The sequence below is a fragment of the Ambystoma mexicanum genome, chromosome 12, assembly GCF_040938575.1.
Source record: "Ambystoma mexicanum isolate Mex_15411 chromosome 12, UKY_AmexF1_1, whole genome shotgun sequence".
NCBI classification, from domain to species: Eukaryota; Metazoa; Chordata; class Amphibia; order Caudata; family Ambystomatidae; genus Ambystoma; species Ambystoma mexicanum.
The window spans coordinates 266,340,070-266,355,077 of NC_090936.1; the positions used below are offsets into that span (position 1 = coordinate 266,340,070).

The following is a 15,008-nucleotide window of genomic DNA, read 5'->3' on the forward strand; positions in this document are numbered from 1 at the left end:
GGCTGAAACTGGAGACCCACTAAGACTAGGTAGTGTCCAGCGCTACTCGCACACATCGTAACCACGTGTGCCACTTGCTTACCTGTATATTACATTACCGCCTGCTGGCCTTACTGATGATTTGTATATACTGTATATAACATTTGTGCACCTATTTTTGTATTATGTATATTCCTCGTGTACTGTAACCAAGCTTCGAAAATTCTTGTAAAGTCTGCGCCCTGATACCCCCGGGTTCGCTCGCGCATTATAAATAATAAAACAAACAAACAAACATAGTTGGAGTTTCACAAAATGGTCGCTCATGTGGGCTAGGCCAAAGGTAGAGTTTCATTTCCACAAATGGTGCCCAACGTGGGGCCTTTCAGATGCTGTTATTGATGGCTGAAACAGATGTCTAGTCTGCAGAATTTTGCAGCTGGCATCTGATCCACTGATCGACTTGGCATGAGGTAAGGTTCGAACATCGTGTGCAGCTTGCTGTGTTTGTATTTGTTTTAGCTGTATTTTCAGTCCATGGTTATTGAGTTCGTGGGAGTGTTTATGTTTTGTTTTGAGCTTTGTCTTGGGGATCCTTTGAATTAGAGAGAGCTCTTCGTCCATAACTTTGTCTGAAGACCTAGTTGTCTGACTTGAGAATCCGGGATTATTTTGAATTGAATTGTCAGAGCAGTTTTTTTATGACTGGTGATTGTTTGGTAATTTGTTGAAGTCTGCCGCGGATATTTGAATTGGAATCCGACCTTTGTTTGGATTCATTTGTTGGAACTTGTGCACAATTTCGCCGAGCTTGAAGACTGTATCTGCTTGTTTTTGAGAGGTCTAGAAGCTTGTTTTGAAACTCACACGAGCTGTGAGATTTTTAGTTGAGAAACCTAAGGGTGAATAATAATAGTACTACAGTAATGAGTCCATGGGCCTCATTATGAGTTTGGAGGTAGCCATGCCCTTAATGAGGGCATGGCTACCTCCAAACTCGGGTCCGGGTCTGTGGTCCCTGAATGGGGAAATACCGGCCCATTCCGACTTTGGAGGGCCCGGTATTTCCCCATTCAGGGACGACGGACCGCACCATCCCCATTCCCTGGAATGGGAAGCATGTTAACAACAGGCCCATTAATGACGGGCCCTTTGTTAGCATGCTGGTCCCCTCGCGGGACCCGCAAAGGGCGTCTGGTCTAACCAGACGTCCAGAGCCGGTCCCGCGAGGGAACCTCATAATGAGGCGGTACCGGGTTAACGGCGCCGGCCCCTTCCCGGCACCATTAACCCCTTACTGCCTCACTTGTAACAAGGCCCCATATTTTAATGACCTGAAAGCAAAAAGGGATCGGCTCAGACGTATGATTGATACCTGGGAAAATGTCCCAGCAGCACCAGCAGTAATATGCAGAGGGCAGAGCCCCATTGAAAGCATTGGAAACAGCAGCAGAATATAGAGGGGATGGTGTCCCACTGAATGACCCATTGAAACCATTGACAGTAGCAGTAATGGGAGGGAACAGGGTGCCTTTGACAGCAGCAGGAATAATGCACCAGACAGCAGTGCAAGAAGGAGTGGATATTGCCCTTGAGGAGAAGCAGTTACCTAAGGGAGTGGATTCTAGTGAAAGGGAAGAGAATCTGGATATGTGCAGTTTGTCAGAAATAATGCCTAGAGAGGTTGCTTTTGTAGATTTGCATTGTGAAGGGTTCAGTCCTGGAGATGGTTTCTGGAATGCACATTTGCATAGAGACAGTGAACAGCATTTCAAATTGCATTCTCAGTTTATGGGAAGAGATGAGAAGATTAAAATCTTTGATGTGAGAGGTCATGACAATGGCATTTTTGGTAGCATTTGACCTACGTTTGGGTGTGAGAATGTTGTTTTGCCTGACAGCTTTGCAACTTGTCTTGAAGGAGAAAGAGAAGAGCCCGCTTGATGAATCGTGCCACACTGGGTTGTTTTGAGATGTTGCCCTCTTTGAATATTTTTAGTTTGCAGAGAGAACACATGGAGAGAACTGGTGTTTGTTATGATAGCAAAGCTGAGACATTGTGCACTTTCAGGAGCAGCATTAGCAGCCGACTGCTGTTTTGAAGGAGAATGCTTGAAAGGTAATGAATGTTTATTGACTCTGAATAGCATTGCACATGGAGGAAGCGATGTCATCTTGAATGAAGTCGGTTTGTTTTGTCAACATGAAGGGATTCATCATTGTGAATCCGACATTTTGAAAGGGGAGTGGTGTGTGGCTTTAGGAAGAGATGGTTTTGACACAGAGAGGAATGCAGTTTTGCCATTTTTGAATTTGCAATTTTTGGGCTATGTGAAATGGGCTGTTCAGTTTTGCTTTGAAAAGGATAGGAATGCATCTTGCAATGGAGATAGAAGGCATTGTGCTTTGTTTAGACAGGAATGCCTTGTGCACATTGATAGACTGGAAATGATACATGTACACTGATATTGGGCAGACACTGAGATAGTAGTATTGATCCTTTGAGAGACATTGACAGTCTAGACATAGTTATGTGCAGCAGTGCACTGAGCAGTGAAGAGTAATGCTGCCTTGATTTTTTGGCTCAAAATACATCTGAAATCTGAATTGAACTGATACCTGCAGTTTTGTCTTTCCTTGAGATACACCTCGAGAGAGATGCAGAGATGCCGAGATTGCAGACCGTGAGACCTTGATGACTGACTGACCATATTGCATTGCATGAATTGACTAGACCATGCTTGCTGCATCGCATGACGACTGCAGAATTGACCAGATGGACTAGACCTTGATGCTGTCTGTTTGAGATCCATGACGGCTGATGATTCATGATGGCTGACATTTGCCTGGACATTCCGGCTGTTTTCAAGCAGCATTGACATTGTCTTTTGTCAACTTGTGATGTAACACCATTTGAGACACTTACGTTTTGCAGCAAGACTTCTGGGGAATGCCGTCCGGTTTGCCGGTTTGAGGCCTTGGAGTTTGATCTTTGTCATTGGCTCTAGTCCGAGAAGTACACAGAAGTGTGCTTGCTGACCAAGTTCCTGGCTGACATCTGAAGTGCCATGGGAAGTGAAGATCCTGACTGATTATGAAAGTTGACACTTTGCAGCATCCTTTGAAAGATGTTCAGCATTTGATTTGTTGCCGAAACCGTGATGTGGGCTGCTTTGTAATCTGCAGCGGGGAGAGAATCCATCTCAATGCCTTTACCTTGTGACCGAGAAGTCACAAACTTGGGGGCTAGGGAACAGAAGTGAAACGTAAATGAGCAGGAAGACACGCTGTGGTGATGCATTTGGGTTCCCGGTGCTAAACAGTTTTGAAGAGCAGTGAAGTTCTTTGGCTCTTGTGGGAGTGAGCAAGTAGTCACTGATCCGACACCATAGTGCTTTAAAATCAGCATTTGCATTCAACGTCAGTTGGTCCCTAATGTGAAGAGGAGGGGACAGGAATGGCATGGAAGGAATGAGCATGACAGTGCTCTGAATCTTAGTTTTGGCCTATGTGATGGGCCATTGCATTTCTAAAGGAGAGTTGTCATCTGAATGGAGCAAAGACACCACTGTGAATGATACATGCAGCATCAAGAGGACAGGCCTGGGAGAAGTGCTCGAGGCACCAACGGAAGCTTACAGCAGTGAGCATGATTTGCTCTGAGGAAACATCTTCACCTGTTGTCAGAGAGCTGGCGCAGTGAGGAAAAAGATAAGTGGTCACTGAAGATTGTCTGTTTGCGAGTACACACACATAGGTTCCGTTTGCCGTTGGAACGCCACTACTTTTGCTATGGGCTATGCTTTGATGCCCATTGTTTTGCTGAACACTTTTGCTGAACACACTCTTTGTTGACATTTGTGAACACATTTCTTGACACGTTGCTTTGTTGACATGTCTTTGTTGACATACACTGATTTGCTACACCTTTGGCACTGATCCGTACTGATTGACATTTTCCACAGATGTGAGGACACACATATTGTTTGGCTACAACATGAACTGACTGGCTTATTTGTCCACAGACTGACATGCATAAGAGACTGGAATACGCTGTGCTTCGTGAGGAGACCAGTGAACTAGAATTGACCTCTATGGCCTGCATGGCCTATGTGAATTATCTGTAATGTATTGAACTGGCCTGTTTGGCTACTGACCTTGTCACCTGTGCACTTTGAAAGTGAAATGTTGTCATTTTGTGCTTGTCACACTGAACTGAATCCATCTTGATGTCCACAGTACACATGCATTGATTCTATGCTGTATTTTCGTTTTGAATACATCTGCTTGTAGAGTGAATACCACAGTTGGCTTCACACCTTTTTTGACTTGGCTATTGCTTGAACTGCTACATTAGGATGTCTGTTATGAGATTTGCAATTAGAGATTTGAATGTTTCAATTGACACGCTTGCAGCTATGCATTTGAGTTTGGAGTTTGACACTGAAAGAGTGATTGTGTTTAGTATGCATCATTTGAGAACTGTCCATGTTAGTATGCTTTCTGAGGATTTAGAAATTGGCTTTAGCATTCCACATTGACTGTCTAGAGATTTGTATCTAGAATTAATTATGTAATGATAAAAGGAGAGATTGTAAAACCAGATATTATGCTTGCCTGTTATGTCATCATTGGTAATTAATTTATCCATCATTCATTCCTATTAGTGACATTAGATATCCATTAAATCTACATTGTTATGCCACATTTTGTATGCATTTGAAGAGAGAAATAGGCTGTGTCAAATGAAGAGGCCTTGCTTAGACACGTGTTGTGATGTATGCATTTAGACATGCATGTACATGCACTTAGGAATGAACACATTGAGTCCATTATATAGCGCTTGGGTTTGAGAGAATGCGTTAAACGCTAGAATGAATGAAACTGGCTTTCTGAAGCCATTTAATTGAGAGAGATGGTTAGCAGCTCCACTCTGTGCGCAAAAGGATTGTAATGTAAACAAAGGCTGGCAGCCAGACAGATAAGGCCCTAGCTCTTAGCCTAGTAGAAGCAAATGAGATGGGCTGGCTTATCAGGCCTCCTTGGGTTTGCAGACAGCAGATAGGTGGGAGGGAATTTGGAGTGAGGCCTTTGCACAATTTTCAGTAGAGCAAGCTTATAGCTGAAGCATAGAGCTGATTGGGAGGATGGTACGTTTACAGATAGGTGAGATGCAGTTTGAAAGCGGTTCCATCTTGCTTTGAGATGTCACGGTGACAAGAACACAGTGAGCTAAGAAAGAACATGACTGACGTTGATAGACAGTCTGACGCTTGATGTAATCAGAAATGCCTGCTTGCAGAAAGAGTGAATGCTTGCAGAAGAGATATGCTACCATAGATATGTATGTACGTCATTGAATAGTATATCCAGGGGAAGGGTTTTGCAGAAGAATCAGAATCGGGTGGCTTTGGCAGAGATACAGCTTGGGATGAGAACTAGATCGGATGCAGATGGGAGCAGAGTTCGAGCGCATTCTGAGAGAGCAGTTGCCAGGAGATCAGATGAGCTGTGCAGAGGGCCTGGCTGTTTGAGGGAGAATGGAGACGAGTCGTGCTGGGAGCATATTGATCACATCATGCAAATGGGGAGTATTGCTGAATTGACTGGCTTATTGGGAGATTCTCTCTCTCTCTCTCTCTCTTTCTCTCTCTAGAGATGGGATTGACACACTGATTGAAGGGGAGATTCATGCAGGCAGATTGTTTTATGGGAGAGAGAGCAGATGTGTCATGTGTGGTGATGAGAGAGAGAAATGCTGATGCTTGCAAAATGATACTAGGCCACATTTGTTGTTACTAGGCATGCATTATTAGCATTATAGATCCAGCAGGACTGGATAATTGTTATTAGATTGCTTGCATAGAAGTCAGTAGATTGCACCCATGCTTTGCTAGTACTGTTTTTTCGTGCACACTGCTGTGCATGAATAAAAGTGTTTTTATTGTTGAATCGATTCCTGTGTTTTCTTTGCCTCATGTTATTGTTATTGAAGTCTAATTTCTTAGTGTTTGGTTTGTCATGTATGTTCTAGAATAGCAGTAACACAGCACAGTGCACAACCGCCCTGAGCAATCTTTTTTAGGGGGGGCCAGAGTGGTCCACCTGCCCCATGGCTAGATAGTTGGAGTTTCACAAAATGGCCGCCCATGTGGGGCTAGGCCAAAAGGTAGATAGAGTTTCATTTCCACAGTTAGAAGCTGGATCTGGACTTATTATGTGTACTGGAAAGATTAGCTGAAAGTGGTGGTCTTTATGACATGGTAAGGCTAAGCGGAAATTGACAGGTCATGCATGGAGCTGCAAAGCCATGCCACCAGGTTTGGAGTATGTTCTGCTATGAAGTTCAATGTTAATTTAATCGACTACTGTATCTTACTGAGTTTCATGGTGTAAGATCATTCATGTAAAAGAACTTTGAGAGTTCTGTGATGGGTCAGAAGTGTGAGGCGGACAACTTTGTAAAGAGTTTTCAACTTTAGCCATTTTATTAAATAAACAGGTTGGGTAAACACCTCACTATACATACAATGACATGGATTTCACTGCCTAAAATAAACTAAAGGAAACATTAACAAAAGGATATGTGACCCTCACACTTGTACAACAAACAAAGCAAAAAGGAAACACATGGCAATTCACTTCAATACTAAAATGATCTAATTCACAATAGGATTGATGTTTCTTCTCATAACCTGGGTGAGCCTCGCTTCCTCAGATCTGAACAAAGGGTTTTCTACTGTCAGGGTTCTGTTTGATTCCTCTTTATCATGTCTTAAATCAGATACACACATGAGGAAACATACCCGCTCCTCCAGTAGATTCACCAGTATACCTATGAATTTGGGACTCAAACTAAGCCCTCAGAGCACCTGTTCATCCAGAAGTATGCGTTCCTTCAGAGAACGCTATGGGTTGCCCTGAAACGCTGGCTCCCATTGCATAGACGTATGCATTCAAGTTTACTGCGGCGCGTTGTGCGTGCAGTCAGCTGATTCGTAATTTAAGCCACGCCCACGCTGCACGGTGCTGCTTCTGAATTTGTATTCTCAAAGCATTGTATCTTGTTACCTTGTTGTCCTGGTTTTCGATCCCATGGCCCGTTCTTTTCACTTTCCTTGCCTCGTCTCCTGATATTGCTTAACTGGTTACCTGTTGTCGACTCGGAACGCTTACTGGACTGCACCCGCTAGAGTCCTCTACACCTGACCTGCCTGATGCCGACTCGGAACGCTTACTGGACTGCACCCGCCTAAGCCCTTCACAACTTGCCTACCTGTTGTCATTTCCCATATCTCTGTTTCAAAAGGCCAAGGATTTCCTGTCGATTTTTATAAATGGTCCACCAAAGACCCTGACTTCTCCTCCAGAGACTTCTCAGAGTTTCACCTTTGCAGAAAAACCACATGTCTGACAGGATGATTTAAAAAGAATCGTAATTTTTCCTTCAACACACTTTCACATTTCTTCAAATGTTATGAGTCAATCATAAGTTGTTAGAACCACAGTTCAGCACTTACATCTACTACTATTTGGCTCCTGCCTTTGCCAGACTCTTTGGGGCAATAACGTCTTGCCTGCGGGTATACTCCCCTGCCCGTCTACTTCAACATCAAAAACAGATAAGGAGGCTTCAATGGTAGTATCAAACTTATAGGAAAAGAACAACTTCATCATGCTTCTTCAATATCAAGCATTAGACAAGTTACAGGGAAACCAAGGAACCACATTAGTGCTGTTTAAGACTTTTTGGCAACTGTGCTCCTCTCCCTCTGGACAACCTTCTCCAGAAGGACACCTGTTTACCACCTTTCTTTCCCTATTTGTACCAACAACCAAATAATGATCAACAGGTAGCCTCCCTTTTCCTCTGGCTTGGCAATGTATGTTTCTATCACCTGAGGATCTGTATTTCATTGCACATACGCAGCAGGTCTCACAATCATTAAGCCTCTCAATCTTCCCCTCTTGCCTTGAGCACTGTTTGTTGTATAGATATTGCTGATTTGTAAAACACTGTTAGCTTGGGTATTGCGTGTAAGCTTTTAAATCATGTATAGTTTTCCCATGGGGTTCTTGGAACTTCCACACTTTCAGGCGCTTATACTGATTAGTCTCGGGAGGATAGCTCAGAGGCAACATACTCGCCTTGGAAGCAAGACGACGCAGAGCAACACAGGTTCGATCCCCGGGTCCATGCTTAGAAACCTCTGGTTATTAGGTGCGTTATAAATAACATATTATTATAGTTATACAGTCATTTTGTTTCACCAAGCACCACTTTTGTTGGTTTCGTCTAGTTTGGTATTCAAAAACAATGCTACTGCTGCTTTCACTCACCCGCGAGTGAATCAGCCTGCCGGGAACACGCGGACAGTGTTGGAGCGCTCCAGATTCACTTGTAAGCTGTGAACTCACTGGTTAAGTTGCTCGATTGCACTCCGCTCGGTGCTCAAAGGTCTTCAGTACTTGTGGATCCTTGCGGTCAGGCGGGCAGCTTCCTCTGGTCCTACTGCGCTCATGCCATCGATGAATGGAGCCTCTGCTGTTCCAGAGAGGGTCAGGTGGTATGCAGCCACCTGGAATCTCCAAAGATGGAATGTTTCCCTTGCAACTGCTGTCTTCCGCTACGCAAACTTTGCACAATGAACGTTTCCTGGGCAAGTGTCTCCTCTTCACGCTTCCCGATGTGCGACCTCTGCAACAGGGAAAGTCATAGGCTAAGACTCTCACAGGACCACCACGGCTTCTGGTGTCCCATGGTTCCAGCATCTTCTCTAACCAAAGACCTCCATTTCAGCTGCAACCTTGGTCTGAGCTGCTTCTTCTTCCACTGCTCTGTTCCTCTCCTTCTCTAATTCCTGCACCTGAGGGGGCTTTTTAAGCCTCTCAGTCCCCTTCAGGTGTAGGTCATTGACACTAATTCGGAGATCACTCCCACAGTAGTGTTCCTCTGTATCCCTCTTCCTCGCCCCAATACTGAGGGAATTATGGGGCTTGAAGTCCCTAGCAACAAAGTTAAGTTTTATAACTCTTTCTACTTTGCAACAAGCCATCAAAAGATTAGGGTTTTCGGGAAAGTTAAACAGGAAGCATCCCTTTTCTCCTGGCCCGTTTCTCCACAATGTGATCCACCCGCAGAACACTGCCCCCAGATTAGGGATCAGGAACAGTCCACCTTTCCCTGGTCGCACAAGTAAGGTCCCAGGTCAAGGTTTTGGGGGAATCATTAATGATTCATCACAGTTCCCAATGTACCAACCACCCCGCTCCTGTTCCACTCGAAAACACCTCCCAAGAACTATACATGCCCTATGGGCTAGCCAAACTACACACAAATACACACCCAACATAAGTACACTTGCATAGAACAAACAACCCCAAGCACTGGACCTTACTGTAAGGATACAAGAAGCCAGTATCCACAACCACAAACTTAAATACTAGCCAATCTACTCACAAAATACGAAAACACACACACCTAACATAACCAGACATTCACATACAATAAGCATCACAGGCATTGGGCCGCACCCTTACTGATACAAGCCAGTGCCTGCAATCAACTTAACTGCAATCCAGCACACACAGAGGCGAGTTTCTTCTGGTTCTGAGGCTATCCTATCCTCTACCCTCACTAACCCACCCCGTCCATTTTCTTGCAGAACCTCGTGAGCACCTGGAGACCACCTCTGTGGTAGTAGCGGTGCATGGTATAAGTCAACATAAAATAAAACTATGAGGTTTCTTTGCTGGGGGTACATATTTTGGGGACCTGCATACTCTGCCAGTTTCCCTATCCATGCATGCACAGCTGTATGGAAATACTTTCTCACTCTACTTTTGCTGCATGAAGTTGCTTATGGGAATACTTGATGACTGATATGCACACCCTGTTCTTCACATACCCCTACACTTTCTACAGAAGATATATTCAGTGCCAATGGCAATCTCTACCCTGTCCTGGACCATGCTACAGAAACTATTCAAGCACTCCTAGATGTCTCCAGAGAACTCCCCAAAATCAAAATTGAGGTTCCTCCGGGATTGGTGAGCCAGAGCTCTTGATCTAGATCAGGGGTCTGCAACCTTTGTCTCTCCTGATGTTTTGGACTAGAACTCCATCATTCGCTCACCCTCACACATGAGTTGTGCTGGTGAAACCACAAACCATAAAGTGCACCACCCTGCAAACCGGACAGGAAGAGAGAACCTAACTTCCCCTTGTTCTTTACGTTAGACGGACACTGTTAAAGAGGCAACCTGCACCACGACGTGAGTTTAGAGGTACACATCAGCCTTACGGCAATTACGATCCTGTAGTTATAAAAGTGCGGCTGGTACACTTCATATCCATGCCTAGTTGGGAGTTTGCCATTGTGATAACCAAGACTACAGCAGACAGTCCAGCAGTGAACGCTATGACGACCGGGTACACCCCGCTAGCACACTACTTGCCTGAAAGCTGTCCTGCAGAGAGACTGCCTGTGAGGGGCTTAGATGCTTAAATGCTGCCTGTGGGCTCGATTCGCTTCCTGGGAAGCTGCTTGTTATGGAGGTTGCCCTGCGTAAATACTACGAGTACCCGCTGTCTCTGTTGCCCTGCTGGGACACAGCCTGGGGACCCAGGTAGACGTCTTCTCCGAATCGCGTTATTTCCTCTTCTGTGCGCTGCTGACAGTCCAGGCGGGCACGCGCACCTGGCTGGGGAGGGAGCAGGGCACAGGCAGTGAAGACGGACACTCTGCCCGCTGCCCATCCATAGGGAGAGGGCGGGGGTAATCCGTGAGTGTGTAGTGCTCGGGGAAAAAGGGAAGCCGGAAGTCCGTTGCGCGTGCACGCGTTCTTTCCAAGGTGTTTTGTGGAGAGCGCGGGGGCGCGCGCCACTGCTCGAGCGCGCGCGCCAGCCTGCCGTGCCTGGCTTTCCCCAGCCGCCGCGGCTCCCCAGCAGCGCTCACAGACATGGCGGCGGATCTGAACCTGGACTGGGTCTGCTCCCTACCGCGGACATGGAGCTATGGCGTCACCAAGCACGGACGGGTCTTCTTCATCAAGTGAGTTGGGCCAAGGGAGAGAGCAGTGGGAGCAGGTCAGGACGTAGGGCTCAGGTGTAACCTGTCTCCTTTCTTTTCATAGTGAGGAGGCGAAAAGCACCACCTGGTTGCACCCAGTCACCGGGGAGGCTGTGGTGACCGGACACAGGGCGAGCACAGGTATGTTGCAGGCGGCTCCGGGCGCACCGAGCATACTAAACACCCGCAGTACTGTGCACCAAGATTCCACATTACCAGTATGCATGCACAGAGCACTGGGCAGCACACTTTGAGAATCCAGCAAACAAACACCACTTGGAACTGCACACCTAGATTCCCAACCTAAGCGCACTGAACACCCACGCCTTACTCTCACTGACATCCACCCACAACACATACACTTACCACTCATTGCACGCCTTCCTTTCAAATTGAGCAGCAAACCAAACAGCCAGATCCGACTCCGCATTGCAATTGCATACGCTGAACACCTGCACTGAACTGTTGAACAGCCTGCATTGCACACAACACACACCCGACTCTAAAACGCAGTGTGGGTGATTAGAGCAGGGAAGAATGGAGATGTCATTGAAAGACAAATAGTATGCTGGCATTATGGATGCTTGAAAGGGCACCTGTTACAATTGGGAACTACATACAGAGACTAGGGAACATACATATGGGTAGGTGGTTAAATCTGTAGTTGTGCTGTGGGACACACATGAATAGGGAGGAAGGCTTGAGGGGCACGAGTTGACAATAAGGTTGTGGCCACATGGGGGAGTGAGTTGTTGATGCAATGGCTAAGAATGCTGGTGCACGTTTTCCAAAATTGATGGATGGTGGAGACATCATCTGTGCATGCTGGAGGCACACAAATTCGTGCTGGAGGCACACGCTACAATACTTTGGGATACTGGAATGATATGCCATAGTACTTCGGAATACTGGAAAGACACATTGTAGTAATGAAGGAAACACAATGCAGTTTTCATGGAAGGTGGTTGTACGTGTCATACATAGTGCTTTTGGGAAGCAGGAGCCTCCTACTGTAATAGGTGCATTCCTGATTCACAAGCTGGCGTCCTTGGGCATGCTGTGAGCATATGCTGTAGTACTTGGGGATGACGGTAGCACACTGTCCCACATTAGTGCTTGGCCGAAAACATGGATTTTATTGGGACTGGGTAGAGCCAGGTCAGTCTCCAAAAACTGCCTGTGGACCCACCCAGGACCCCACGAGAAAAATACCCGGCACCTAAAAGTGCACACAAGTTATTCGCAGAACGGAGGATTGATGGAGGAATATCCTGTTAAGGGAGTGGGTTCTTTGCAGTCATTTTAATGTTAGGGTGTTTATAAATCAAATAAGTCAGAAGAAAGTGTGCATTTTGTGCTCAGGGTTGCAGTATTTAATCAGTCTTGGGTGTGTCTTATTTAAAAATGTGTGTTCATTGTTATGTTTCCAAAAGCAGCAAGTCGCTCACATTGGTGCTTTTTCAAGGGTGTGTTTATGGGTGATTTCAGGGCCAGTTGAAGATGCACGGGGGGGCTTGCAGAGGCCACCTTCCACCAGTCTTCTCAGGAAGCTGTGCAGTGCTTGGATTATAATGCGGATGTTTACTAATTCAAACAAACAGGTGATTTCTGTTGATTTATCATTGAGGGAGCATAACATGAGCCCCACCTTGAATTTTATTATTCCCCGAGCATATACTCCCACGCCCCCCAACACATCAGAGCTGAATTCGGGGCAAAACGTGCCTTTCATAAGTTAACACCCTTTTAAACGAGGGCTGTGTTTGACCAGCAAGTGCACATTTAAAGTTTGAGAAGACTGGGACAGGGAATATATGCATACCATTAGCCCTTCTTTGTGGCTTCATACTGTGGCAAGCTCTCAGATAATGCAATGGATGTAGAGGGATAATAGCTACAGAATATCACAGGACAAGCAGACCACCGGGGAGGTGAAACCCTAAATGAGAACTTGAGAAAAGCTGTTAAGCAACTGGTCCTGTGTAATTTATGTATAGCTTGACAGTGATCTACTCACTGTTTTTGAATTGCTTATATACAAAGTGGGAAAGAGATTAATTTAGAAAGGGGACCAAGTGGAGCTTAATTTTACAGGATGCAGAAAAGACCACCTGGGACAATGCTGACCCTAACCTACACATAATGGGGGCCTTGTGATGTATTGTTTGGGGCAGGGTGGCCCCTGTTTAAGTGAACTGCCCCTGCTTTAGGCCACGCCCAGCCCAGTTTGGCCATGCCACTTTTCCAGAAGGGCCCACCTCGATTTTATATCCCCCACCACCCCCTTATTTTTGTTTAAAGCGCTGCAAGAATCACATGCTGCAGTACTTTGGGGATGCTGGTGGCTTCTACTGTAATATTTTGGAATGCAGCAGACACCCATTGTAGCACTTGGAGATAACAGGAAGCAACTTGCTGCCGCGGGTCCCAACTAATCAAAACATGAATTGACCCTAGGGTCACACACTGCAGTACTAGAGATGGTGGAGGAGTAGGCTGCCATAACTAGGGATGCTGGTAGAATATGTGGCAGCGCTTGGGGTTGCTGTAGGCACGTGCTGCAAAGCGTATGTGTGTTGGTGGACCGCACTGAAATACTTGGGAATGGTGGAGGTACATGCTATGATAATTAGGGTTTCTGGTAGCACCTTCTGCTATAGTTATGGGAAAAGGAACTTGTGTTGGGAAGCTTGGTGTATGGTCAGAGCTGGCCTTAGGGCAGGGCAACCAGGGCGACTGCTTTGGGCGCCATTGGCCCACCTGCCACGGTAGCTCGGGGGAGTCTTTCTTGGTCCCCCCACTCCCTGGGCTGGCGTGGTGGGAGAAGTTGTGGCAGGTGCTCCATTGAAATTAAATCTGTCCTGCTCTCGGGAGCGCGGTGCATTTAATAACAATATCATCGGCAATTGAAAAATGTAGTGCTCCCCTGTCTGCATGAATAGGGGCGCACGGGGTAATGAGGGGCACCACATTTTGATTTTGCTGACCAGGTGCTGCCGCCGCCGCTAAGGTTGGGCCTGGGTATGGTGGAGGGGACAACAGACACTTGCTGCAATCGTTTGGTGTGCTGGAGGAATACGTTGACTTTAAGGTTTGCCACAGTCATGTTTCACAAGTGTTGAAGAGTGAGGTGTCACATGCTTTCTACTGTAATGCACGGTATGTTTCCTTTTAATGGCATTAGCATTTTGATGTATTGCATTATGGGACTGAACTGATGATTAAAATGGAAGTAAAACTGTACTACTATGATGCAAAGTCAAAAACTGGACCAGAGGCTTCACACGACTGACATGACAGATGGAGTGGCTGACTTTAGGCCATGCAACACGTGATCGTTCAAATCATGTGATCTGGAGGGCCATAAATAAGGGCTGCATTCTGCCCATGGGCCACATGTTGTTCACCACTGCATTAAGTGGCATGCAGGAGGGAATCGTAGCCCAAAATAGTAAGGAGCAATACACCTTTTGCAATAGTTGCTTACGTCATGGGGGGACTTGTTGTCCGGCTAATACTGCAGTAGTTGTGGGTCTTTGGCAGCATGTTGTAATAGTAAGCTATATCTTGGCGCATGTTAATATAAACGAGTACGTCGGGCATATTCTGCAATATTTTGGCATGATGGAAAAGGAATGTTGCGATAGTAAGGGCTTCTTGAAACCACGTGCTATATAAATTGGAGATGCTATGCGGGACGCTGCCGTAAGTATGAATGCTGGACACGCACTCTGATAGGTTTGAATGCCGGGCGTGCTGCAGTAGTTTAGGATATTTGTGTGGACCAGTGCTGCAGTCATGGGGCTATTAGAGGTCAAGTGTTGCAACAGTAAGGGCTGCCGGGGCTGGGGTTGGACCTGTGCAGCAGTAGTCTATGGCTGCTGCATGCTCATACTTAACTAGTTCATTTTTGGGAGTCTACGTGGTGCAATAGATGTAGATGCTGGGCCATGTACT

General features: G+C 46.1%; 1 protein-coding gene and 1 long non-coding RNA gene across 15 annotated transcripts in view; one reads left to right on the plus strand and one right to left on the minus strand.

Annotated features, from left to right (window-relative positions):
* Positions 1 to 11,527, minus strand: part of LOC138513501 (uncharacterized) — a 242,079-nt gene extending 230,552 nt beyond the window's left edge. Inside the window, exon 1 of the long non-coding RNA XR_011281766.1 lies at positions 11,418 to 11,527. This is a non-coding gene — a long non-coding RNA (uncharacterized lncRNA). The remainder of the gene's footprint in view (positions 1 to 11,417) is intronic.
* PLEKHA5 (pleckstrin homology domain containing A5) overlaps positions 10,743 to 15,008 on the plus strand; it is a 1,790,419-nt gene continuing 1,786,153 nt past the window's right edge. For 4 of the 14 annotated variants that reach the window (XM_069628397.1, XM_069628399.1, XM_069628401.1 and 1 more), the window contains exons 1-2: positions 10,832 to 11,033; positions 11,116 to 11,192. In XM_069628397.1, the coding sequence (XP_069484498.1) occupies positions 10,942 to 11,033; positions 11,116 to 11,192 (169 nt within the window). In that variant the 5' untranslated portion in view covers positions 10,832 to 10,941. Of the gene's footprint in view, positions 11,034 to 11,115; positions 11,193 to 15,008 lie in introns of all 14 variants that reach the window. The other 10 variants (XM_069628405.1, XM_069628402.1, XM_069628406.1 and 7 more) reach the window with 5 other exon arrangements.